The sequence below is a fragment of the Nerophis lumbriciformis genome, linkage group LG05 (assembly GCF_033978685.3).
Source record: "Nerophis lumbriciformis linkage group LG05, RoL_Nlum_v2.1, whole genome shotgun sequence".
In the NCBI taxonomy this organism is placed as follows: domain Eukaryota; kingdom Metazoa; phylum Chordata; class Actinopteri; order Syngnathiformes; family Syngnathidae; genus Nerophis; species Nerophis lumbriciformis.
In genome coordinates, this window is record NC_084552.2 from 50874973 (window position 1) to 50902247 (window position 27275).

The following is a 27275-nucleotide window of genomic DNA, read 5'->3' on the forward strand; positions in this document are numbered from 1 at the left end:
ATATACTGGTACTCAAAATGCTTATTGGCCCATCTCAGAAAAATGTACATCATTTTTGTGTATTAAAGTGTCGGACATGTTGTCTCACTCCGTCACATTCCTAAGTAGGAATATCAAAATATTGATTAAATGTTTAATAATCAATTGTTTTGTATGGTAGCAAAATATCATACAGTCAACCCTAGCGCTACAAAATTTGCAGCTACACTCTATCGCAGATTTTTTGGTTAAAAAAACAAAACATTCTACGTATTTTGGCTTCAAATTAAGCATTTTCAATCATAAAAGTATCAGTACTACAGAAGTATTGGCTACTAGTTAAGACCAAACCAATGCTGTTCAGTATTGTGGCCACTGATTGGCTTTGCCTCAAGCAGCATCACGATATTGGATTAAAGGAGTATAAAGGTGACCATGTGGTTGTTGATGATAATAATTGTCTAGTGCAGTGGTCCCCAACCTTTTTTGCACCACGGACCGGTTTAATGTAGGCATTATTTCCAAGGACCGGCTTTTCACTTGTGCCAGATAAATACAGCAAAAATAAGTGCATGAAAAATACAACTCACTATAACGCTGAATTAGTGGGAGCCTTGGGCTTGTTTCTTTGCAATGAGATCCCCAGCAGGTTACCATCCACCTGCTGGGCACTGCCGATGGATGACAGAATTTGGCTACAATCTGTCACATTTATATTTTATATGTTCATTAATGTGCATGGTGTCATGTCACAAAAGTTATAACAAATGGCAACTTCCTATGAGGAGTTTTAGTGTACATCTATAAACAAGCTTATTGGTGTGTCTAGTAGTGGGACAGACGAAAGTCAAGTTGGAGAAAATGCAGTCGTTAATAAATGATTTAATGTTTCTCAGCGGCCCGGTAGCAAATGTGTCACGGACCGGTACCGGTCCCCGGACCAGTGGTTGGGGACCACTGGTCTAGAGTACTCTTATAATGTTAAAAATCGAATTTAAAAGGTTGTGAAAACAGTTGTTTATGCTGTAGCTTAAAGGATATGTGGTAATAATTAATCATTTATACTTCATTTACCACGACCGAGGCAGGCATGGAACCAATTAACAGCGGAAAACGAGGGTTTACTGTAAACGTAATCGCAGCACCCTAGATGCTTTAAGTTTTAATCGTTTTAGACGTCGTGCCCCTTTTTAGCTGCATGCCTATGATAAGTGTAAGCTCGTAGGGGCAAAGACAAATCCATTGTTGTAGGTGTCACAGATACCAGGAATCTGTGCCACATACGATTGCAAAATATGCCATTCGATTGAAAAACAGACGCTAGGAATAATTTTTTCTATTTTCTTTTTTTTTTTTTTTACTAAAATATAAAATGTTGTGCATTTGATAAATAAAGTAAATCATATGACATTCGATAGAGGATTAAGCAAGTTATGATCTATTTTATAAACAAGTTAATCTCATTGTATTGCATTGAAGTGCATCAAGGTTGCCCTGGCCAAGATGGCCGCCACATAGCCACGTAACTTTATGCTGGCTGCAGCGCGCTGACGTATCTACTTATATATGGGACGGGCTGTAGTGTAGCGCCGTCTATCTGACGTTATTGATGACGAGGAAGTGGTCGATCAACAATAGCTTTATTGCAAATCTGGCTACTATCTGTCAGTCATTACCATACCAAAACAACAGCAACAAAAACTAACTCTTTTTTCCCCCCCTCTCAACCGTAATCTGTCACTCGCGCCAACATTGTAAATAATGTAAATAATTCAATGTATATACTCTGATGATTATCTTGTGTGATGACTGTATTATGAAAATAGTGAAGTGTGAAGTGAAGTGAAGTGAATTATATTTATATAGCGCTTTTCTCTAGTGACTCAAAGTGCTTTACATAGTGAAATCCAATATCTAAGTTACATTTAAACCAGTGTGGGTAGCACTGGGAGCAGTTGGGTAAAGTGTCTTGCCCAAGGACACAACAGCAGTGACTAGGATGGCAGAAGCGGGGATCGAACCTGCAACCCTCAAGTTGCTGGCACGGCTGCTCTACCAACCGAGCTATACCGCCCCCAAATAGTATATATCTGTATCATGAATCAAGTGGACCCCACTTAAACAAGTTGAAAAACTTATTCGGGTGTTACCATTTAGTGGTCAATTGTACGGAATATGTACTTCACTGTGCAATCTACTAATAACAGTATCAATCACACTCACTGTGTTGACTGAGGCGTTCAGGGCCACAGAAACAGTCGGACACTCCCGACACTACACATAACTTGACAGGTATTAAACTCACAGATTGCCAAAAGCTGATGATTTTAGGTAAAATAAGTTGTTTTAAAAATATTTTTGTTTCTCTTAATGTATTGTTTCCAAGTAATTTGTTTTGCATTAAACCTACTAGTAGTCACACCTGTGAAAACAGTAGAGAAATTTGGTTAAATAAGTCTTATTTCTACACACACTTTGTTTAAAGAGAAACCCTTTTTGTGGATAATGTATTAGATCGTTTTGTCTGGTGTTTGTATACTTTATGTATTTAATACTGACTCATACCTTGTTCAAAAGGAATCCTGTTTGGGGAAAAAGACGCATTGATAATCGATTCTGTAAATTCTGCTTAAGGCCCCCAATTTAGCCTTTGGAACAAAATATACACACAAAACTAAAAGGGGCTGTTTACAACATGTACACAGATGCCGAGATGGTGCTAACTTTCCAATGTATTTTACACAGTATATCCCACCACTTACGGCTTTTCACGCGCACAAGCTTTAGGTGTTGTTAGCTAATAATAGCAATTTGGATATCTAGCCTTATAACTGAATGTATATTTTATCATAACAACAACATGACCGCAAATTGTTTGTTGCTTCTCTTGGACTGCTTTCGTATGTGTGCACATGCTCCCTGTGTGTCCGTGTTGACGACCGGATGAGTGACCCCCGTAAACACCAATCATTTTACTCGGGCTGCTAAAATGTTTTATTACATAAACTTTGTAATTGCAAAAAATATATACAATTGTCAAAAAAATATGTTCTGTTAAACCACCAATAGTAACATAAGCTATCCGGTGGGGTTCTTGTTATATTTTTTTGATTTGAAAAATGTTACTGTGAGGAAGTTAAAAATAAACCTAGCGTATAGTTGGGATTAGGAGTAACTTAAATATATATATAATGATTATATTTTGTGATAAAGTCAAATTTTAGGAAGTGGGGGACAGGCAACAATTACAAATAAGATTTAAAACTATTAAATATGTGATCAGTTTAATGTGCAGGAGACTTTGCCTCATAAAAAACATATTTTACAGTTAATTTTATCATGCATGTATACACTTTATTTCCTGGGGGGTGCAAACGGTACCGATTCGGTGGAATGACTGTTGAAGAGACATCTCAGTTTTGTGCTGTAGGTGACAAAACAAATATGATGTGTTCAATTTTGTGTTGGCAATATCCTGCTGGATGATGAAAAAATGAGATGCGGGCCACAAATGTTTCCGTGTCTGTATAACATGTTTTAAATGTATGCATACATTTAAAACGTGTTTTAGGAAGTCAAAAAGGCCCAAAAATAAATATGAGGAGCCAGAAAAACAGTGATAAAATATGCAACAGTATCTAATCATGAAATAAATCAATGTAAGAGTCTGGTGCACAGTGATGTCACCAGGAATGGGCGTGTCCTGTAAAGCCTCTTATTTGCTTAATGGCTTTACACTGCAAGGAATTTAGCGAATCCACACTGAAAATAGGCTTAATTTGGACTTTAAAAAAAAAAAATTCAACCTCCTGCTAGTTTATTGCTATGTATGAAATATTATCAAAATGTAGAGTCTATATGTTCAAGTGAAATATTTATTTGTATATATTTTTTTCATTTGTAAATAATGTGTGTTGATGTGGACTCCCCGCCTCTCCAAGTCATGCTGACTTTTCCTTCTTCTTCCCAGTGCTTGTTTTGCTCTTTGCACTGCAGCCCGCCTGAGCTCTGCCCCACATTCGCTGCTGCGTCAGAGCTGGGATAGACATGTAGCTGTGTGTGTGTGGGAATGTGTGTGTGCGTATGTGTGTGTGCGTGCATGCTATAGGGGGGGCTCTCCTGGAAAACATGGACTTCAAATCTGAGCTGCTCAAGTCCATCTGGTACGCCTTCACCTCGCTGGACGTGGAGAAGTGTGGAAAAGTGTCCAAATCCCAGCTGAAGGTAGGCAGAAAGTCTTTAAAGTGTGTGGTGGGAGAGCGGGTGCAGGATATCAAGGACCAAAGGGCAGGGAAGTGGACTAGTTTTTGTTTACGCTCCTCTTACGGATTGCTACATAGATGTTTGACTACAAAATCTGCTTAAAGCCCTCGCCAGCTTTTTGGAAACACAAAATTGGACATTTTTGCAGTGAAATATTGTTTTCCTGCTTGTCAGAGTGGGAGCGCATAAATGTCAAAAGAATCCAGGGAACTTGCCAAAAGCTGTCCTGACATGTTTTAGTCACTGCCTGCCCTTGTCCATGTGTGTGTGTGTGTGTGTGTGTGTGTGTGTGTGTGTAATGTTTTATACATTTGTCATGGTCTACCACAAATACATTTGGAGGGCCATAAATAAATTTGATGGACCGAGCTCATAAGCACATAATAATGGGACTGTGTTAATGTAGCTTCTTGTTACAACTCTGTACAGTATGGTCCCCAACCTTTTTGTAGCTGTGGACCGGTCAACGCTTGAAAATTTGTCCCACGGACCGGGGGGGTTATGGTATTTATTCATTTATTTATATTTGTCATAAAGAAATACAATCATGTGTGCTTACGGACTGTATCCCTGCAGACTGTATTGATCTATATTGACATTTAATGTATATATTGTGTTTTTTATGTTGATTTAATAAAAAAGAAAAGAAAAGAAATGTATTTCTTTATTTTATTTTTATTTTTTATTTCTTGTGCGGCCCGGTACCAATCGGTCCACGGACCGGTAGTTGGGGACCACTGCTATACAGCATGCTCAAATATTTAGTACCGCTTTAAAGGGTAAAGGACACATTTCATGTACATAAGATGTGTGATTGTAAATAATGTTATGTAACTAATCCATAATAAAATCTGCTTCAAGAAAAAAAAAGTAACTTTTTAATTTAAAAAAAAAAGCCTCTTACTCAAAATTGGGTTACTCATTGAAAAACAACCCAGAAATTGAGTTAAAATAATACTCTTATATTATATTATAAAAATAACTCCAAAATGTAACTCAACACTAACAACTCATAAATTGGGTTATGAAAATAAGCCAGCATTTTTAGTGTGTGGGACTTGGGGATGGGGGAGTTCAAGGATAGAGGAGTTCACATAGCTGGCCAACACGCATGTGCATGTACAATTTATGTGAGTTTTTGGAGAAACAAAGTAAGCAAAAAAACCTGAAAAGTGCAACAATCAAAAATACAAATTCACATTTCTTCTGTTGTTTTTTTGTGTGTGTTTTACTGTCACAAGTAATGGTGTACCGATACAACTTTTTCACTATCGATACTATGCCATTATAGGAACCTAAATATTGGTCAATACGGATATTAATGCATTATGATATCAGCACCAATCGTAGCAAATACTTTTACTATTTTGTTATGTGGAATGTTAGAAAAGGTTTGTTGAAGTGAAATTAGTCAAACAGATTAATGGTAAGTGTGAAAAACACAAACTTAATTATTATTAACCATGTGGAATGGATTTATGCTGTCTTTAAATTGAAGTGGAGGGCTAATGTATTTTTGGCGACATTAGTGGCCACAACTATTCATGAAGTTAAGCTCATGGATGCAGTAAGTTGAATGATGCAGACACGTTTGTTACTGGATATTTTCTAATACGCTTTTGCCTTGGAGACTTTGTATGTGTAAGTAATATACAACTATAATTATTTTATACTTGTTTATATTGACAAATGTGCTCTTTTAGACTGCAATTATGTTCCATTTAGGGCCTTAATTACGTATGTTTTAGCTTGTTTGCTATTGTGTGCTTAGCTGCTGTGTAGTTGCTAGCTCAAAGTAGCCTATAGCCTCCCATGCTTACCTTTTTTTAAATGACCTTGTGTGCTTATTGGAGGACATTTAGATGTTAACTGGTTGTCCAGCTTTGCACAAGTAAACATTCTGCAGGACTGCTTGTATCAAAGCTCGCATTTTACATGCAAGCCCATATTTCAAATACTTTTTTCTCCTGATATCGGACCAATATCAGGTTGAGACAACCCTTCACACAAGCGTGGACGGAGCTGCTTGTTAGCGCTTTCTGGGAATGGGGGGTCTCACAGAGGGAGGTGCTGCTTGTTGAGAAGAGCGATACATGCATTCATGTTTAAGTCCTCGTGTCCTATAAGCTGCCATATTTAAAAGCTAGTCGCTTTTAAAAAAGACAATCTACAGAGGTCTAATTACTCGTTATAGCGTGTTGCAAATTCGGCAACACCTACTCTATTGCTGCACCTTCTTATTCTCTGGCACACCAGGTGCGCATGACATGTGTTGAGAAGGAAAGTTACAACCTTATCGAGTGTTCGAAATTGTCACAACCAGCTATAGTCATAAACAGTCCCATGTATAATGTGTGAGGGTAATACAAATAATATAATTATATTACATTCAATTTATATCACTTTCTAAGTACTCAATGACGATAATAATAATAATGGTAATAATAATAATGATAATAATATTAATACTGGTACTTTGAAATCATATAGCGCTTTTCTACGTACTCAAAGACGCTTTAGATTCTGTGTATCAAATATTTGATTAGTATTAGAAACGGCCCGCAGGCCACAGCCGCCTGTTGCTGTTTTCAAAACACCAATACTCCATCTATGTTGGTGCCAGGAATTTTTAAAATGGGGTCCCAGGGACCCCATCAAGTCAAAAATGGGGTCCCACAGTACATTTTTTGGGGTCCTACTTTTTTGTAACCGTTTTGAAAACAAATGATAAATGTATGCATTGTCCTGTTATATCTCACATTCTATATTGCATTTTGGAAAAAGGTTGTCATAAACGTTACTTAATTCATTAAAAAAAAATACAAAAGAAAACAGATTTATATGCATATGTAAATTTATTCAGTTATAAACATTCATTCACTTTCTTCTTTCCTTCATAGATCTAAACTTTACCGCTGCCGGTATTTTTTTCTATATTTTTATTGTAATATTTTCAGGAGATGTTTGTTCTATTTCTGGCCAAAGTAAGACAAAGAAAACAATCTGAAGTTGTCTTTATTGATTTTTTTTTTTAATTCATTTTTTTATTGACATCCAGCATCAGACATTCCCATCCAATACATCATATTTACATACATCATATATCTGTTGTCTGCCTTAAATGTCAAAATATTTGTTTGTTTATATCCCAACGTGCCCCACCCCAAAAGACGAAAAAAACAGCAAGAAAAACAAAATAATAATAATATTTACAGATAAATCATTTAAAAAAAAGAATAATAATAATAAATTGATAATAATAATAATTAATTATTATTTACTATCTGTTTATATTCTTTTCTTTTATTTGTGATTATTTTTTAGTTTTAGTGCCATGATTTCAATAGTCCGGCCCGAGTGTGCACAGATTTTCCCTCATGTGGCCCCTGAGCTAAAATGTGTTTGACACCCCTGTTTTAGATGAACAAAGCAGAAGAAAACAACAGCAGACATCCGTCTATGTTGCGCCAAATCTAGTTGTGGTGGTCCTAATGTATTCATGGCTGGCCACCACAAGTAAATGAATGAGAGGAATCACTGCAGATTGTATCAAAGTGGACACCCACATTTTTCAGTTTGTCTGTATGCAGCCCTTGTGGAGATTTGACACCCTGAGATGATCTTTGACTAGCACTTTTGCAGTACCACCCTAACAGCAGAGGATGTTTGACTTGCAGTTGTGTTGTATATCTATGCAAACAGCAGTGCACTCCTGTTATATAGAGGATCTTTGACGAGCATTTTTACAGCATAGGTCCTTAGAAAAAAAATCTTTGACGACCGTAGAGCTTCTTTTTGTTTTTTTATTTTATCTTATGTACAATCTCTTCTAATATTTACCACTTGTTTTTGTTCAGGTGTTGTCTCACAACTTGTACACGGTGCTGAACATCCCCCATGACCCCGTGACCCTGGAAGAGCACTTCCAAGACGACGATGACGGCCCCGTGTCCAATCATGGCTACATGCCCTACCTCAATAAATACATCCTGGATAAGGTATTCAAGTAGAATTTACTTTCAGGGACCCTCGTAGGTCAATTAGTAGACACAATGCCCCCCAAAAAGCAGCAAGATGAAGTCACAACTAAACAATATACCCCATGTATGGGCAGGGGTGTTACTGAAATTAGCCTGTGTTAATTATTATTGGACTGCTTCACAATGAGGCGTTTAAGGTCCTTTGTTGAACAGGTGTTGTCCACTACTCATAAAAAGGTATGTAAGTATATGTTGGACACTTTGATACATTTTTTTCAGTATAGATGCTAAAAGCAATCTAATGTACCGGTAGGTCAATATATGCTAAGCTATTTGGAAAAAAACATGCACCTCTTATCTTTGTGTTATAGGTGGTAAAGCAATTTAAATGTGTTATCTATAATTAGGGATAGGTGCCTTTTTACATTTGAACCGATACTGTGCCAATTGTTGTGATATTATTTTGTGTGTGTTCATGTTTTAATAAATGTTAATTGTTTAATAATAAAATGTAACTTCTTTAATTAACATTTGACAGTGTGCTTATAATGATAGCCGTGCTGTCCCGTTTTCTTTTATATATATATATATATATATATATATATATATATATATATATACAGTGGCGGGCTGTGCGTTTCCCACCTAGGCCTTCAGTGATGTCCGACTTCAAAGATTACCTCTCAAAATACCATAATTGATGTCACCACATGACCATTGCTGGAGAAATACTATACAGGAACACACTTACGCCCTACGGGACATTGAATCACATCAGCAGTATACAAAACGGGTTATTTTCTGGCACATTTGAACATTTATTAAAAACATATCTTATGTGGTACTGTCAAAATAAAAATTGCAAAAAACATTAAAAGTGAGGCAGCACTGTGGAACAGGGGTTAGTGCATGTGCCTCACAATACGAAGGTCCTGAGTTCAATCCCGGGCTCGGGATCTTTGTGTGTGGCGTTTGCATGTTCTCCCTGTGACTGCGTGGGTTCCCTCCAGGTACTCCGGCTTCCTCCCACCTCCAAAATCATATGCCTGGGGATAGGTTGATTGGCAACACTAAATTGGCCCTAGTGTGTGAATGTTGTCTGTCTATTTGTGTTGGCCCTGCGATGAGGGGGCGACTTGTCCAGGGTGTACCCCGCCTTCCGCCCGAATGCAGCTGAGATAGGCTGCAGCGCCCTCCGCGACCCCGAAAGGGACAAGCGGTAGAAAATGGATGGATGAATGGATATTAAAAGTGGAAAAATAAAATATTTGAACTCACAATTAGTAGGACCTATTCGACGCCGTATAAGCCCGTCGTCGGCGAGCATTTCATCGCCAGAACAGCCGAGCTAGCTTCTGGGGTTGGCTGACATTGTCTCACAAGATGTAGCTTCTCTTTAAATATCCCTCTTGAATATGGCCTTGCAAATATATATCTGCCACCTAATCAACGTTTTGTTCTCCTTCTCTACTATCCCGGTCTGGCTACGGCGCAACACTTCCTGCTTCCTGCTAAATTGCAACTTGTGAATGGATACTCAATTTGGAATGACAAGTGAGTATCCAATCACAGTCTCGTTAACATTAGGCTACTTAGACAGGCTGCTGTCAACAACTTGCAATCCAATTGGCTATCGCAACTCTCTCTCAACTGTATGTGTTCTCAAATTCATCCGCTAACGGTCCCGATGAGTATCCAATCACAGGACGCGTAAACGTCACGTTCAACCTTAGGCCAGCTAGAAGGTCATACTGACAACAACTGGTGATCTGATTGGCTATCGCACCTGTCTATCACTGTATGTCCTCAATCGCTTACAGTGCACAGAGGCCTGCATTGTTGATTCTGAAGGCCCCAGGCAGATTTGGTAGAGCATGGCAACATAAGCTAGCTACATTCTGATTGGATACACACTAAAACTAAAAACAACAGCACTGGAACGAGCATAATGTGACATGAAGAGAATATGAATAATTTTAGATATATAGGGAAAGTAAATAAAAAAATGATTCAATCTTTAATTATGATCATGATTTCTGGGTATGTTAGGCCAGCAGAAAAGGCCTTGCTGATATATATCAGTATATATATGAAGGACATATATATACTGAGCCAGAGCATTACTGTGCTTTGGAGCGCTTTCTATCAAGCATGCTTGCTTTGTTGGCATGGACATTTGCAACTTTACCTAGAGGCAGTCCAGCTGAGTCCGCTCTTGTTTTTCTGCCAAGTGTTTGAGCCGGAGTCTGTAACTGTACGTGACGTCATGTGCAACAAAGGTATCAAAATATGGCATTGTTTGATTCAATCGGTACCGATACAAGTACAGAATTCCATACCCATCCGTGTCTACAGAATATGTTATTCATCATAAATGTATTTTATTTTTATGCTATGCCACGGGCAAATAAAGAATGAGCTGTGTGTTTGCTACCTGCGCCGCACGTTGGACTCCCCTGCACATAATGATTGTGTGTGTTGCAGGTGAAAGAGGGGATGTTTGACAAGGAGAAGTTTGACGACCTGTGCTGGATGATGACCAGGAAGAAGAACTACAAGGGTCCACCAGATGGGGCGCTGCTCTCGGAGAGGAACCGCTTCAAGCTCTTCTGCTTATTTAACCTCCTGTCAGACGACCGCTACCCGCTGGTGATGATCCCAGACGAGGTAAGTACCGTATTTTCCGCACCATAAGCCGCCCCGTGTTATAAGCCGCGCCTTCAATGAACGGCATATTTCAAAACTTTGTCCACCTATAAGCCGCCCCGTGTTATAAGCCGCATCTAACTGCGCTACAGGGAATGTCAAAAAAACAGTCAGATAGGTCAGTCAAACTTTAATAATATATTAAAAACCAGCGTTCTAACAACTCTGTTCACTCCCAAAATGTACGGTAATGTGCAAATGTGCAATCACAAACATAGTAAAATTCAAAATAGTGCAGAGCAATAGCAATAACTTAATGTTGCTCGAACGTTAATGTCACAACACACAAAATAAACATAACACTCACTTTCTGAAGTTATTCTTCATTCATAAATCCCTCGAATTCTTCTCCTACGGTGTCCGAATTAAAAAGTTGGGCGAATACGGATTTCCAAAATGGCCGGCTCCGTCTCGTCGAAGTCATCAGAGTCAGTGTCGCTGTTGTTTTTCCAGCAGTTCCGTGAATCCTGCCTTCCGGAAAGCTCGGACCACAGTTGAGACCGAAATATCCGCCCAGGCATTTACGATCCACTGGCAGATGTTGGCGTATGTCGTCCGGCGCTGTCTCCCTGTCTTAGTGAATGTGTGTTCGCCTTCGGTCATCCATTGTTCCCACGCCGTTCGCAGTCATGCTTTAAATGCCTTGTTGACACCAATATCGAGCGGTTGGAGTTCTTTGGTTAATCCACCCGGAATGACGGCGAGTGTTGTATTTGTGTGCTTCACTTGTTTTTTGACACCATCTGTGATGTGGGCACGCATGGAGTCGTATATCAACATGGACGGAGCTGCGTGAAAAAAGCCACCCGGCCTCTTCGCGTAAACTTCCCTTAACCACTCGCTCATCTTTTCTTCATCCATCCATCCCTTCGAGTTAGCTTTTATGATGACGCCGGCTGGAAAGTTCTCTTTTGGCAAGGTCTTCCTTTTGAATATCACCATGGGTGGAAGTTTCTGGCCATTAGCATGGCAAGCTAGAACCACAGTGTGTCGCTTAGTAGGAGCCATTTTGTGGTCTTTACAGATGTAAACACACAAAGGAAATGAAACGTAATACCCGCGCGCTTCTTCTTCTATGGGGGCGGGTGCTTACCTTGGCGTAGAAGAAGAAGCACTTCCTCTTCTACGGGGAAAAAAGATGGCGGCTGTTTACCGTAGTTGCGAGACCTAAACTTTATGAAAATGAATCTTAATATTAATCCATATATAAAGCGCACCGGGTTATAAGCCGCACTGTCAGCTTTTGAGTAAATTTGTGGTTTTTAGGTGCGGCTAATAGTGCGGAAAATACGGTAAGTAGAAGAGTAAGAAATAGGATTGAAAATGGTTGTTGGTCACCATCTCCAAGCATGAAGGACATCTTTAAAAACACCAGTGAGTTAATGAGGCTCTTCCTTCCTGCAATTGCCCACTTCCTGTCAACCAAAGACAAATATAAACTACAAGAGGTCTACAGTCCGAAACATAATAAAGCTTATTGTTGTGTTCTATGCTAAAGGTGGAGTATCTGCTCAAGAAAATAAGCACAGCCATGAGCCAGGAGTGGGACGGGAAGCCGCTTGAGGACCTCACGTCCCAGAACCCGGCCGTGCACGAGGAGGGCTTGTCCGTGTGGAACTTCCTGGAGCACATGGACGCCGGCCGGCTGCTTCGGGTCACCAGCGCCGAGGCCTTCAGTCTGGCCTTAAATGAGGTCTTCCTGGAGATGTACCACAACGTCCTGAAGAGGGTGGGCGAAATGTCAAGCCACCTCGGACCTTGGAGACAAAAATGGTCAACTAATCTTGTCGTTCAACCGGGCAGGGCTACATGTGGAAAAAGGGACACGTGCGGCGCAACTGGACGGAGCGCTGGTTTGTGCTAAAGCCGTCGTCCATGGCGTACTACGTCAGCGAGGACCTGAAGGACAAGAAGGGCGAGATCAAGCTGGACAAGACCTGCGTCATTGAGGTCAGTCCAATCTTTATCGCGCCAAGACACATTTTACATTACTAAGAAGCAGGCCATGACTTACTGTGTTGTATGCATGGCAACAGGTGATAATGCAGGTTAATTACGTACCTTCTGCCATCTAGTGGAAGAGTATTGAATTGTTCCGCCTGTCACTGACATACCTAGGTATTTCTTGCAAATAAAAGAGAATTACTTTCCCATGGCACACCTGATGATGGCTCACAACAGTATTTCCCACAGATCGACAATTTGTGGTGGTATTGGCATGGCCAGGGGTGTCAAAAAGACATCATCGTATAATTTGCATAATCGGCAGTGGCGCATGTATTATATTTTTTTTATTACTATATTAGAAAACCGGCAAGACTTTTTTTTTACACATATTATTCCGGAATTTGGTTTGGCAGAAAGGTAAAGAATCCTTCAAATTAAACATGAACTTCCAATTTGAGATTGTTTGATAGTCCCCACAATTAAGGTACTGTAAAACTAAGCACACAAAGAAAGTACATTAATATCCACATTTAGGAATCATGGTAAACCAACGATACCGTTTGGTATGAACTGAAAAAAAAGCACTGCAACCATACAGGCTAAAGGATGGTTCTTATGCTTCTAGCTTAATGCTAACATACAATGGACAACCCCATTGACAGGCTAATAACAATTAGCATTGTGATGGTTTTACACTTTAACAAATGCGATTTAGATGGAACAAAAGTGGCATAAAACAGCAAATGCATTTTTACCAACAAGCATATAGTCACCAAACTCTGTTGAAACAAATACTGAGAGCTAACTTAGTCCTACTAGGCCAGTATGCTGTCTGTTTTTTTATATCTAATTTCAAAACAAATATCTTAGTCAATGTTTTGTGAAACATGACTGGCTGGAGATGACAGCACATATATATTACATGGAAGATCAAGCGTTACCTTCTTTTCTTGCAAAATCAGAAAAAACTAGAGGGGTTCCAATTTGTTTTACTGGTGGTGGCCCTAAGTGTATCTTTTGCGGCCTGCAACACGTACAGTATATTTATATATCGGACACACTGCACACTATACTCATGTCCCGTCCAGCGAATTGCTTCCATGTATCCATCCGATGGTGCTAAATACAAGCTACAGTATAGTGTACCTTAGTTGCTCATCTTTTTATCCTCCTCCTCTTGGAATTCCAGCCAATTCCAGACCGAGAGGGAAAACGTTGTTTGTTTTGTGTGAAAACCCACAACAAAACCTACGAGATGAGCGCCTCAGACCAGAGACAGAAGGTGGAGTGGATCCAAGGTGCGTAGACGTTCGCAACATTTTCCCTCATTATAGTGGAAACCGCTTATGTTGCCCAACTTATCAAGTCGTGCTCTAGCATGTTGTTATTACTTCTATGAGAAAGTGGTCCGCTTAAGTCAACATACATGATGATAGCTTTGTGAAAACTATATTGTGTTTTATATTTTCATTTCTTTTAACTATTTTAAAAAGTCAATTTAGTGTGTATGTGCATATATTTTATGTTAAACGCTAAAGAGTGGTTCTCAAACTTGAAGTACCAACTTTCAAAAACTGGGCTCACCAAGTACCACCATAATCGACATTAAAATAAATGTATTTTCATTTATTTATTTATTAGGACTATGTCAAATGACATTATGCATAAAAGCAGAGATGCTTGTCCCAGACTGTACCTTAGTAGCTAATCTGTAGTCCTGAGGGGGAGGGACAATGTGCATGATAAATACAGTGCAAGTTAAAATACTATTCAAATGCATCATCTAAATATCATACATACATACTAAAAACCCCCAAAACCAGTTGTGTAAATCCTAAATAAAAACAGAATACAATGATTTGCAAATTATTTTCAACTTATATTCAATTGAATAGACTGCAAAGACTAGACATTTAATATTCGAACTGAGAAACATTTTTTTTTTTTGCATAGCATTAACTTAGAATTTAATGGCAGCAACACATTGCAAAAGAGTTGGCGCAGGAGCAATTTTGCCACTGTGTTACATGGCCTTTCCTTTTAACAACACTGAGTAAACGTTTGGGAACTGAGGAGACCAATTTTTTAAGCATTTCAGGTGGAATTCTTCCCATTCTTGCTTGATATACAGCTTAAGTTGTTCAACAGTCCGGGGTCTCCTGTGTCGTATTTTACCCTTCATAATGCGCCACACATTTTCAATGGGAGACAGGTCTGGACTACAGGCAGGCCAGTCTAGTACCCGCACTCTTTTTTACTACAAAGCCACGCTGTTGTAACACATGCAGAATGTGGCTTGGCATTCCATCCATCCATTTACTACCGCTTGTCCCTTTCGGGGTCGCGGCATTGTCTTGCTGAAATAAGCAGGGGTGTCCATGAAAAAGACGTTTATGGATGGCAACATATGTTGCTCCAAAACCTGTATGTACCTTTCAGTATTAATGGTGCCTTCACAGATGTGTAAGTTACCCATGCCTTGGGCACTAATATACCCCCATACCATCACAGATGCTGGCTTTTAAACTTTGCGTCTATAACAATCTGGATGGTTATTTTCCTCTTTAATCCGGAGGTCACTACATCCACAGTTTCCAAAAACAATTGGAAATGTGGACTGGTCAGACCACAGAACATGCATTGTGTTTGTGTCGAGTGAGCAAGTTGTTTGAGATAATCACCTTCCAAAGGGCACAGTCGTCCCTAGTTTATCGCTGGGAGTTAAAGCATAAAAAACCTGTTTACGACTTTTTATGTTACGTTTCGTAGAGTCTTCCTGACATGAAATAACCCTAGAGCAGTGGTTCTTAACCTTGTTGGAGGTACCGAACCCCACCAGTTTTATATGCGCATTCACCGAACCCTTCTTTAGTAAAAAAAAAAAATGTATGGGGAACATATTCTAAGTAACAAAGACTTAATTTAGAGTTATTTGGACACTAGGGGAACATATTCTAAGTTATAAAGACTTAATTTAGAGTTATTTGGTTAGGGTTAAGGTCAGGGTTAGAGGGTTAGGGTTATAATAAGGCCATGCCGAATAAGGCATTAATAAGTACTTAATAATGACTAGTTAAGAGCCCATATGTTACTAATTTGCATGTTTATAAGCAACTAATTAATGGTGAATATGTTCCCCATACTAAAGTGTTACCATGTTTTTTACTGGTGCATAAAATGAACCGTGCATGAATATCACCTTGTTCAAACAACAAAACCAACACAGTGCATAAACTCACAACAAATAACACTCTTGCAAACCAGTCAGCTGTTGCCGTATCCGTAATATGCCGATAGGGAGAAGTTTGTATTTACACGATGAGTCGGGTGTGTTTTGACCTCCGCCGAACCCCTGAGGCCGACTCACCGAACCCCTAGGGTTCGATCGAACCCAGGTTAAGAACCACTGCCCTAGAGTCACCTACTGAAAATGCTGCAACTTGTTCAATGATGATTGTAATCTGCTGTGCGGAACAGTGCCTTACATTTGTTAATTTAAGTTCATTCAGCCATTTGTATGCTTGAAATGCTTAATTTAGGCCAAAATTATGTAAAAATCTTTTGACTAATAAAATGCTATATTCAAACATGAATCACAGAGGAACTGCGATATCATTTTTTGATAAATAATCTTGAGAAAGTGAAGCCTCAAATTTTCCAGCTTGAAGTGGCAAGGGGCGACTCTCTCCAGATCCTTGTAGTTGGCTGAGCTCTACAAGGATCTGGCGAGAGTCAGGTTACGCCAAAAGAGCTCTGAGTATAAATAAAAATCAATCTTTATTTTCCACCTCATCCTTAGGGCGCCCCCTTGAGAAAGCCGCGTATGATCCCCAGTGTTGGGACTAACGCGTTACAAAGTAACGCGTTACTGTAACGCCGTTACTATCGGCGGTAACTAGTAATCTAACGCGTTATTTTTTTATATTCAGTAACTCCGTTACCGTTACTACATGATGCGTTACTGCGTTATTTTGCGTTATTTTTTATTTAGTATCGGCTAGAAACTGAGAAGATCTGAGTGTTGCAGCGCTGCTGAAGAGGCGACAAAAAAGAGGCGCGCCGCGCGCTGTCTGTGTGAATGTGTGTGTGTGTGTGTGAGTGTGTGTGTGTGGGAGGGGGCGTGTCTGTGTCTACTATCAAGACGTCATGGCGAACCCCGAAGCCGAGTTTCTTAAAATGGAGATATTTTCAGTACGTTTCTTTTATCGACCACAAAGAAAAGAACATTTTAGTTGAATGTAAGTTTCAAATATGCTGAAACAGCGACAAAAACAACATGCTTCGACGAAGCTAGTAAAGAGACACACACTTCACCTCCACCTCCAACAGCGGCTGGATTTTAATGAGGCACTGGACACTGAAGGTACACACACTCTGTCAATTCTCTTATATACTCTTTCATTTTAAACTTTTAGAGTGTTTGATTATCACATCACTCTAAATGTTTAGACTATAAAGTTCACAAACCCAAAGAGGGATACTAGTGGGCCAGGCTAATATTTCCTTTTCTCTAAACTAAGTGGGGAAATGTGTAGAGTGTTCTGGGCTTCAGACATGATTTTATTTCAGAATTCCTTGAGAAAACGCCTGGTTAGGCTTTATGTATGTAGTGTGTGCCTTTCTTGTTTTACAGCTATGTTGTTATTATGCTGTTTGTTAATTATGTATGTTAAGTTGCAGCTATTTAAAATAGTTTTGTCAATTTGTTCTGGTCTGAAACAAATTGGCCCTTTAAAACATATCTTTGTCTTTGTGTGTTGTATGTAGAGCACATTGCTTAGCAGAGTTCAGTGATGCAAATGCATGTCAACTTGATCAAAAGATTGTATTATTCTCCAGTGCAATAACAGTACTAAAATGAAGGCTAAAAGGGTATTAAATGGGGCCTTAAAATTTTTTTTTAAAAATATATAAGTAACTAAATAGTTACTTTTCACAGTAACGCATTACTTTTTGGTTTAAGTAACTGAGTTAGTAACTGAGTTACTTTTGAAATAAAGTAACTAGTAACTGTAACTAGTTACTGGTTTTCAGTAACTAACCCAACACTGATGATCCCACAGTTAAAACTGCCACTGGCTACAACATAACTGCAGTATAAATGCATAGCATTATAATGTACACACAATTACTTCCTGTTCAGTGCAAAACAAGCTTCAAAATAACAGCATGGCAGTATTTGTTTATTATTTAGTCCAGGAGTGTCCAAACTTTTTCCACTAAAAATGAAAGCATGCAAGGGCCCATTTTGATATTTTTCATTTTCAAAACCAATACAATATATATTGTAACCCTTAGGGTTCCCCTCAATTATGGTGAAAGTTAAAGATCCCAGGGACCTAAAAGAGTCTCAGACACCAAAGTGTTAAAAATAAATCATTTATTAAAATGCTTAAATATTTATCAATTGCTATAACATTTTAAAACATTTGATCTTATCTGCCATTTTTTCAAAGAAACCCATGTTTTTTTTTAGGACAAAACCACACAATATGCAAAATCTTCCCCAAAACATTTTTCAAAGTGGAATATTTGATGTGAAGTAATTGGAGCCTTAATTAGGTAAATAATACAAAATAGATTTTGGTTCATTACTATTTTTTTTTTAACAATGACAGTTTAAAAAGTACCGTTAAGATCTCGGTGATCCAAAAGGCCCTCACTCATACAAATGTTAAAAATAAGTCATATATCGATATATATTATGTTTACATTCAACACTTAAATCTCTGCGTGGCGCAGTGGAAGAGTGGCCGTGCGTGACCCGAGGGTCCCAGGTTCAATCCCCACCTAGTACCAACCTCGTCATGTCCGTTGTGTCCTGAGCAAGACACTTCACCCTTGCTCCTGATGGGTGCTGGTTAGCGCCTTGCATGGCAGCTCCCTCCATCAGTGTGTGAATGTGTGTGTGAATGGGTAAATGTGGAAGTAGTGTCAAAGCGCTTTGAGTACCTTGAAGGTAGAAAAGCGCTATACAAGTGCAACCCATTTATCATTTATTTATTATTTATAACTTCAGATTTATCAGTTGATTATACGTTTTAATTATTTTTCGAGCAAAGTAAAAAGGTAAAAAGTAAAAAGCATTTTTTAAAGTAAAAAATGTCTGCATGGGAGCTCTCAATATTGCAACTTTTTCCTCATTAGATTACACCTGTTTGCTCTTTTATTCCACTTTTGAATGTTTTTTTTGTAATAGTATTTTTTAAATGTGCCACAGGCCGTGAAAGAATGAGCTGCGGGCCGTACTTTGGACACCCCTGATTCAGTCATTTATATTTAATTACAATTTGTTAGCCACCAAAAAAAAAGATTTGCACATTTTCACAGCTTTATTGTCATTTGCTTCAAGTTTCATGATTAAATTAGTGCAGCAGCAATGTTGGAAGAGAGTGTAAAATATTGTCAACGGAAGGACGATGAGGTGGGATCACTGCGCACAAATCTGCTTTTTATTGGCGTCTACAAAACAGCCGTGTAAACAACAGTACCTTACAGCAAGACAACCACACTGCAATGCGGCCAACACTCTCTTGGTCTGACTCTAACGAGCAGGCAAACACTACTGCCCCCCCTTAGCCCAACCATGAATCACAGCTAAGAACCATACCATACTGCCATAGGTGTAAACATTAGGCATGTCAAACGATTAAAATATTTGATCGCGATTAATCGCATTTTATCCATAGTGAACTCATAATTAATCGCATTAAATCGCAAATAGAATTTATTTTAATCTTTAAAAAGTGTACCTTATTAAAATGTACACCCAATGCAGTCCTTTAGTGCCATTTTCACACACCCACACACACACACACACACACACACACACTGTGTGTGTGTGTGTGTGTGTGTGTGTGTCAATCATTGGTACTTTAACTTTAACACACACACACGCATGCACGCACACAAACATACATACATACATATATATATACAGTACAGGTCAAAAGTTTGGACACACCTTCTCATTCAATGCGTTTTCTTTATTTTCATGACTATTTACATAGTAGATTGTCACTGAAGGCATCAAAACTATGAATGAACACATGTGGAGTTCTGTACTCAACAAAAAAAGGTGAAATAACTGAAAATATGTTTTTTATTCTAGTTTCTTCAAAATAGCCACCCTTTGCTCTGATGACTGCTTTGCACACTCTTGGCATTCTCTCGGTGAGCTTCAAGAGGTAGTCACCAGAAATGGTTTTCACTTCACAGATGTGCTTGAAGCTAATCGAGAGAATGCCAAGAGTGTCTCTCTCTCTCTCTCTCTCTCTCTCTCTCTCTCTCTCTCTCTCTCTCTCTCTCTCTCTCTCTCTCTCTCTCTCTCTCTCTCTCTCTCTCTCTCTCTCTCTCTCTCTCTCTCTCTCTCTCTCACAAAATGGTTTTCATTTCCTCTCTCTCTCTCTCTCTCTCTCTCTCTCTCTCTCTCTCTCTCTCTCTCTCTCTCTCTCTCTCAAAATGGTTTTCACTTCCTCTCTCTCTCTCTCTCTCTCTCTCTCTCTCTCTCTCTCTCTCTCTCTCTCTTTCTCTCTTTCTCTCAAAATGGTTTTCACTTCACAGGTGTGCTTGAAACTAATCGAGAGAATGCCAAGAGTGTCTCTCTCTCTCTCTCTCTCTCTCTCTCTCTCTCTCTCTCTCTCTCTCTCTCTCTCTCTCTCTCTCTCTCTCTCTCTCTCTCTCTCTCTCTCTCACAAAATGGTTTTCATTTCCTCTCTCTCTCTCTCTCTCTCTCTCTCTCTCTCTCTCTCTCTCTCTCTCAAAATGGTTTTCACTTCCTCTCTCTCTCTCTCTCTCTCTCTCTCTCTCTCTCTCTCTCCCCTCTCTCTCTCTCTCTCTCTCTCTCTCTCTCTTTCTCTCAAAATGGTTTTCACTTCACAGGTGTGCTTGAAGCTAATCGAGAGAATGCCAAGAGTGTCTCTCTCTCTCTCTCTCTCTCTCTCTCTCTCTCTCTCTCTCTCTCTCTCTCTCTCTCTCTCTCTCTCTCTCTCTCTCTCTCTCTCTGCCCACTACTTGCTGTCCACATCCTACCAAGTCAGACCTACACTGTTCCAATATCCATTTCTCTGTTCTCAATTGTTGATGATAATAACCAAACCTTGCCTTCAGTGACAATCTACAATGTAAATAGTCATGAAAATAAAGAAAATGATGTGAAAGGTGTGTCCAAACTTTTGGCCTGTCCTGTATACAGTATATACATACAGTATATATTGTATATGTATGTATTGCATTATATATATCGCATTATATAACATATGAAATATAATATATGTAGTATATATAATATATATTGCATTATATATTTTATATATATATATATATATATATATATATATATATATATTTGTTTTATGCTTTTTTTTTTATAATTGTACAAAGTGAGCCCACTAAAGATGTCTGTTTTAAATGATATTTTAATTAAGTTTTCCACCATTACTGCCTAACTCTACATCTGTCTCGGCACCTGTTTCTCTGTCAGTCTGGTCTCTGACGCTCTGATGTGTCATTTGCATGATGCCAAATGGACCGGGGGATGCGATAACCAGAAAAGGTTGTGTAGAAAAGGACAATCTACCTACCGGCGCAGTTGTGTTTTGCTTCATTGTGGGGACAGAAAAGCAAGCCCAAATAAGCAACTTCAGGTTAAAAAACAAGCCCAAAAAAATCCACAACTTGCGACTCCTGACCTTTGTAAGTGACTTTAGAAAAGCAGCAAGGAACTCTGGTGATAACTCACCTTACAGCGACAGTAGATGGAAAAAAACGTAGGTCTTGTGGACAGAGCGACTTGCCAGGGCTTCTAAGCTAAACTTTCATTCATTCAATGTCCATTTTTCGTTGTTTATTTCTGCTCTCTATTTGTTCTTGTGACTCAGCATGACTCAAGTTGGAAGGCCGCTGCTTTTTCAGCGCTATCGAATGGACTTAGTTAGGGTCACACAGGTCGCATGTTAATAACATGACAAACATATAGTGCTGTTAAAGGAAACGTTTAACTCAGCACTATAGGATTTGATGTTTAAAGTTAAAGTGGTACTTTAACTTTAACTTTAAACATATAGTGCTGTTAAAGGAAACGTTTAACTCGTTATTATTTAACAGCCCTTGTAAAAATCCTTTATCGCCCATTCTCCTTATTACCCACTGTATTCAGTCATTTTGCACCTTTTGTTGAAAATGTGTTGTGTCCAGCTATCCAGACGGCCCTGCGCCTCCAAAGCGAGGCCAAATCGTCGCTCCACTGGGAGCTTAAGGCCAAGAGGCGGGTCCAGCGGGAGCACAGCCAACGGGAGCGCAGCCACAGTGCCCGCAGCAGCTGCAGCAGCCAATCGGAGGACTCCAACACGCAGGAAATGGAGAGGGTGGAACGGGATAAGGACCGTCAGGATCTAGAGATAGAGAGCATCATACAGGTGGGTTGGGGACACTTGATTAGGAACCCCCTGACGCAATGACCGTGAAGGTTAAGAGTAGCGCTTTGTCCCCGCAGCACGCACGCGAACTAGAGACCCGGCGGAGGGAGTCGGACGAGAGGGAGAGGAGGAAGCAGAGGGAGGTGCAGATGGAGCTGGAGAGACAACTCAAAGAGGCCCAGATGGTGACACAGCAGCTTCAACCTTCCACAGATTTCCGGGCTTCGGTGGAAAAAAACGTTCGCTGTCTGTGTTCCAGATGAGAGAGAGCATGAGAGCAGAGATGCAGGAGCGAGCTAAGGAGGCCGAGCAGCAGCGGCAAAGAATCCAAGAGCTCGAATTGACCCAGAGGAAACTGGAGGCTGCGCTCAACATGGAGATCCAGGCGCGAATGGAGGAGGAGAGGGCCCGGCAAGAGCTGGAGAGGTCACACACATGCACAGCCATGGCCGTAACTACCGTTGAGGACACCGAGGTCATGTGCTCTCTATTTTTTCTAAGTGACAAAAAGATGATATAAGCACATCGTGTGCGCTGTACAACATCGTGCGGTAGATCATCCTCACCCAATATACGATCTTTGGTCTTACACAGCCCGTTACAACTCCAACAACGTAACGCAATGAAGTCCACTTTTACTTCAAAATCATCTGATCAGAAATGAAACATAACATTAACGCTGAATCATACTGATGTAACTAATGTTGGTTTCACCTGAAGGAAATTGGTGTGAAATGCAGTCGGTATAACAAAGTTGTCGTGTCTGTCAGGTGCTGCCCCGCCCTAAACGCAGAACACGCGCTCTGTGTAGGGCTTTGCGATCAGTTAGGGTTGCGTGAAGAAGCACATAAAAATGTTAATTATTAAAATAATTTTAACACCAAACTGTCCTGACCACATCATGCTCCTCACTGATTAGAATATGAACACACTTTTTTTTTTTTACATCCAGTGGCAGCTGTCAATAGTACTTGCTTTACAAAGCAGAAGCTCTTGGGTTCAAAACTCGGCCGTAGCAAGGATTTTGATACGGTTTTTAAATGTATGTTTTAATTATGTTAAAATTGTGTAATATATACAGGTAAAAGCCAGTAAATTAGAATATTTTGAAAAACTTGATTTATTTCAGTAATTGCATTCAAAAGGTGTAACTTGTACATTATATTTATTCATTACACACAGACTGATGCATTCAAATGTTTATTTCATTTAATTTTGATGATTTGAAGTGGCAACAAATGAAAATCCAAAATTCCGTGTGTCACAAAATTAGAATATTACTTAAGGCTAATACAAAAAAGGGATTTTTAGAAATGTTGGCCAACTGAAAAGTATGAAAATGAAAAATATGAGCATGTACAATACTCAATACTTGGTTGGAGCTCCTTTTGCCTCAATTACTGCGTTAATGCGGCGTGGCATGGAGTCGATGAGTTTCTGGCACTGCTCAGGTGTTATGAGAGCCCAGGTTGCTCTGATAGTGGCCTTCAACTCTTCTGCGTTTTTGGGTCTGGCATTCTGCATTTTCCTTTTCACAATACCCCACAGATTTTCTATGGGGCTAAGGTCAGGGGAGTTGGCGGGCCAATTTAGAACAGAAATACCATGGTCCGTAAACCAGGCACGGGTAGATTTTGCGCTGTGTGCAGGCGCCAAGTCCTGTTGGAACTTGAAATCTCCATCTCCATAGAGCAGGTCAGCAGCAGGAAGCATGAAGTGCTCTAAAACTTGCTGGTAGACGGCTGCGTTGACCCTGGATCTCAGGAAACAGAGTGGACCGACACCAGCAGATGACATGGCACCCCAAACCATCACCCAACCATGCAAATTTTGCATTTCCTTTGGAAATCGAGGTCCCAGAGTCTGGAGGAAGACAGGAGAGGCACAGGATCCACATTGCCTGAAGTCTAGTGTAAAGTTTCCACCATCAGTGATGGTTTGGGGTGCCATGTCATCTGCTGGTGTCGGTCCACTCTGTTTCCTGAGATCCAGGGTCAACGCAGCCGTCTACCAGCAAGTTTTAGAGCACTTCATGCTTCCTGCTGCTGACCTGCTCTATGGAGATGGAGATTTCAAGTTCCAACAGGACTTGGCGCCTGCACACAGCGCAAAATCTACCCGTGCCTGGTTTACGGACAATGGTATTTCTGTTCTAAATTGGCCCGCCAACTCCCCTGACCTTAGCCCCATAGAAAATCTGTGGGGTATTGTGAAAAGGAAGATGCAGAATGCCAGACCCAAAAACGCAGAAGAGTTGAAGGCCACTATCAGAGCAACCTGGGCTCTCATAACACCTGAGCAGTGCCAGAAACTCATCGACTCCATGTCACGCCGCATTAACGCAGTAATTGAGGCAAAAGGAGCTCCAACCAAGTATTGAGTATTGTACATGCTCATATTTTTCATTTTCATACTTTTCAGTTGGCCAACATTTCTAAAAATCCCTTTTTTGTATTAGCCTTAAGTAATATTCTAATTTTGTGACACACGGAATTTTGGATTTTCATTTGTTGCCACTTCAAATCATCAAAATTAAATGAAATAAACATTTGAATGCATCAGTCTGTGTGCCATGAATAAATATAATGTACAAGTTACACCTTTTGAATGCAATTACTGAAATAAATCAAGTTTTTCAAAATATTCTAATTTACTGGCTTTTACCTGTACAGTACAGGCCAAAAGTTTGGACACACTTTCTCATTTCAATGCGTTTACTTTATTTACAAGATTATTGACCTTGCAGATTGTCACTGAAGACATCAAAACTATGACACCTGTGAAGTGAAAACCATTTCAGGTGACTACCTCTTGAAGCTCATCGGGAGAATGCCAAGAGCATGCGAAAAAGTAATCGGAGCAAAGGGTGGCTATTTTGAAGAAACTAGAATATAAAACATGTTTTCAGTTATTTCACCTTTTTTTGTTGAGTACATAACTCCACATGTGTTCATTCATAGTTTTGATGCCTTCAGTAACAATCTACAATGTAAATAGTCATGAAAATAAAGAAAACTCATTGAAAGAGATAGTGTGTCCAAACTTTTGGCCTGTACTGTATATTATATATACATAATAAAAGCATTCATTGATTCACTATCACGTTATTTTATCCAACATCTTTGACAATCAGCATGATTTTGTAAGAATCCACTTTTTTTTATTAATATGCTGCTGGGATACTCATGATTTCAGCCTTTCAATGCTTCTCTCAGACCACTATTTTTTGACCTCGGTGTTTGTCAAATCCTAGTTACGGCCCCGTGCACAGCCACCTTTTTTAGATACTGTGAGCAAATTTAGTTTGTGCAAAAATATTTAAAATGTGGTCTTGCTCTCCAGGCTGCTCCAAGCTGAGGAGGAAAAGAAGCAGCAGTTCCAGCTCCTCCAAGAGCAGCAGAGGGTCTTGCAGAGATTCAGCCCCGTGGAGGACGGGGTCCCCGATGACGATTTGGACCACCACGCCCCCTCCGCCCTGCACTCGGCCTCCCAAGAGCTCCAGGATCTGCGGGCGTCCCGTCAGAGGAGCCACCAGCACCTGGAGGTGAGAACTCCTTGGCTTGACCACATTTAGGCTTTCTTTAAATTTGTATTTCTCGGTCGCCGCAGGAAGTCCAGGAAAAGCTGAGGAACGCCAGCCAACATGTTCGTCACTGGAATGTCCAACTGAACCGCCTGATGAAGCCCATCACCCCTGGAGGTGATGTGCACACACACACACACACACACACACACACCTCTTCACCATTATAGTGCCATGACATACATTTTATTTTTGTTTTTTTTTAGAACGTTTAGAAAATCGTCTCTCCTCGAAACACACGTGTCCCAAAAAGGAAGGCGCTCTGGCCAGCAACGAGTTCATCTCCAAGTTCAAGATCAGAGCCGGCCCGAATCGCCAGACGCCCGAGTACGACGAGACGCTGGAGGAGCAAATAGAGGCGGCCAACCTGTCAAATGATTCAGACGACACGCCGGAAGAATCCAATGGATCGATATGATTTCCAATTGTCAGATATTTACTGAAATAAACATTGTGTGGTATTTATAGTGACATACAGTGTGTGACGTCACCATTACAATGAACACATTTGACAAATTTGATCTATTACTTTTTTTTCATAATAAAATGTACGGTTAATTATTAGCGTTTCTTGTTTTTTTATGTTTTCATTTGCAAAACCCACTTGAATCATCAACTTTATCAACAAATTTCACTCAGTGATGACATTTACACATTGATTTTGTTGTATGAATGAATATGAATACATCAGCAGGACAAAAATATGAGTGCTTTTTGCTATGCTTTTCACTTATGAACTGTAATATTTAAATACTAATAATATTTGGGACTGTAATAAAAATAGACATAATTAGATACGTCATGCCCTTTTAGCAGCAAACTTATGCCAATAGGACCAAAGAGCCAATGTAATATTAAGTTGAAGTTAAAGTACCACTGATAGTCAAACACATGCTAGGTATGGTGAAATCACCCTCTGCATTTGACCCATCTCGTTGGTGAGGGGAGCAGTGAGCAGCAGCGGTGGCTGCCCTCGGGAATCATTTTGGTGATTTAACCCCCAATTCCAACCCTTGATGCTGAGTGCCAAGCAGGGAGGTAATGGGTCCCATTTTTATAGTCTTTTTCCATAGTTACATTGTGCTGCATGCCCTATAGTTAACACACTGGCAATAATCTTTCATAGGTAACTTTTTTTTTTTTTTTTAAATATCAAATATAGCATATTAATAGCGCATGTTTTTAGGTTAACAAAGTAAATTGCATCAAAATCAATTGAGAAATAGGCACGTTATTATTTGTTTTCAATATACAACGCATTTAATTGCATTGCCTTAAATGGGAAAGTGGCCCCCACCAAGATGGCCGTCACGTAGGCACGTCAGGCACAGGAGTAAACATGGAAATAACCGAAAGAAATATGTTTTTTTTTATAACTAAATTAAACATATACATCTCATA

General features: G+C 39.7%; 1 protein-coding gene across 1 annotated transcript; it reads left to right on the forward strand.

Annotated features, from left to right (window-relative positions):
* Positions 1–2993: 2993 nt before the first annotated feature.
* On the forward strand, positions 2994–26438 carry LOC133606028 (differentially expressed in FDCP 6 homolog). The gene is made up of 12 exons (XM_061959527.2): positions 2994–4203; positions 8100–8240; positions 10707–10889; positions 12427–12657; positions 12732–12878; positions 14065–14173; positions 22071–22291; positions 22369–22476; positions 22551–22717; positions 25634–25835; positions 25901–25991; positions 26081–26438. Exons 1-12 carry the CDS (start codon positions 4063–4065, stop codon positions 26290–26292), a joined length of 1953 nt encoding a protein of 650 aa, XP_061815511.1. The 5' UTR covers positions 2994–4062; the 3' UTR covers positions 26293–26438.
* The last annotated feature ends 837 nt before the right edge of the window (positions 26439–27275 follow it).

Excerpts from the sequence above, each read along its gene's own strand:
- LOC133606028 (XM_061959527.2), top strand. The coding sequence starts at position 4,063 with ATGTGTGTGTGCGTGCATGCTATAGGGGGGGCTCTCCTGGAAAACATG. Across the intron at positions 12,879-14,064 it reads ACAAGACCTGCGTCATTGAG|CCAATTCCAGACCGAGAGGG; the intron begins GTCAGTCCAATC and ends TTGGAATTCCAG. Across the intron at positions 25,836-25,900 it reads GGAGCCACCAGCACCTGGAG|GAAGTCCAGGAAAAGCTGAG; the intron begins GTGAGAACTCCT and ends CGGTCGCCGCAG.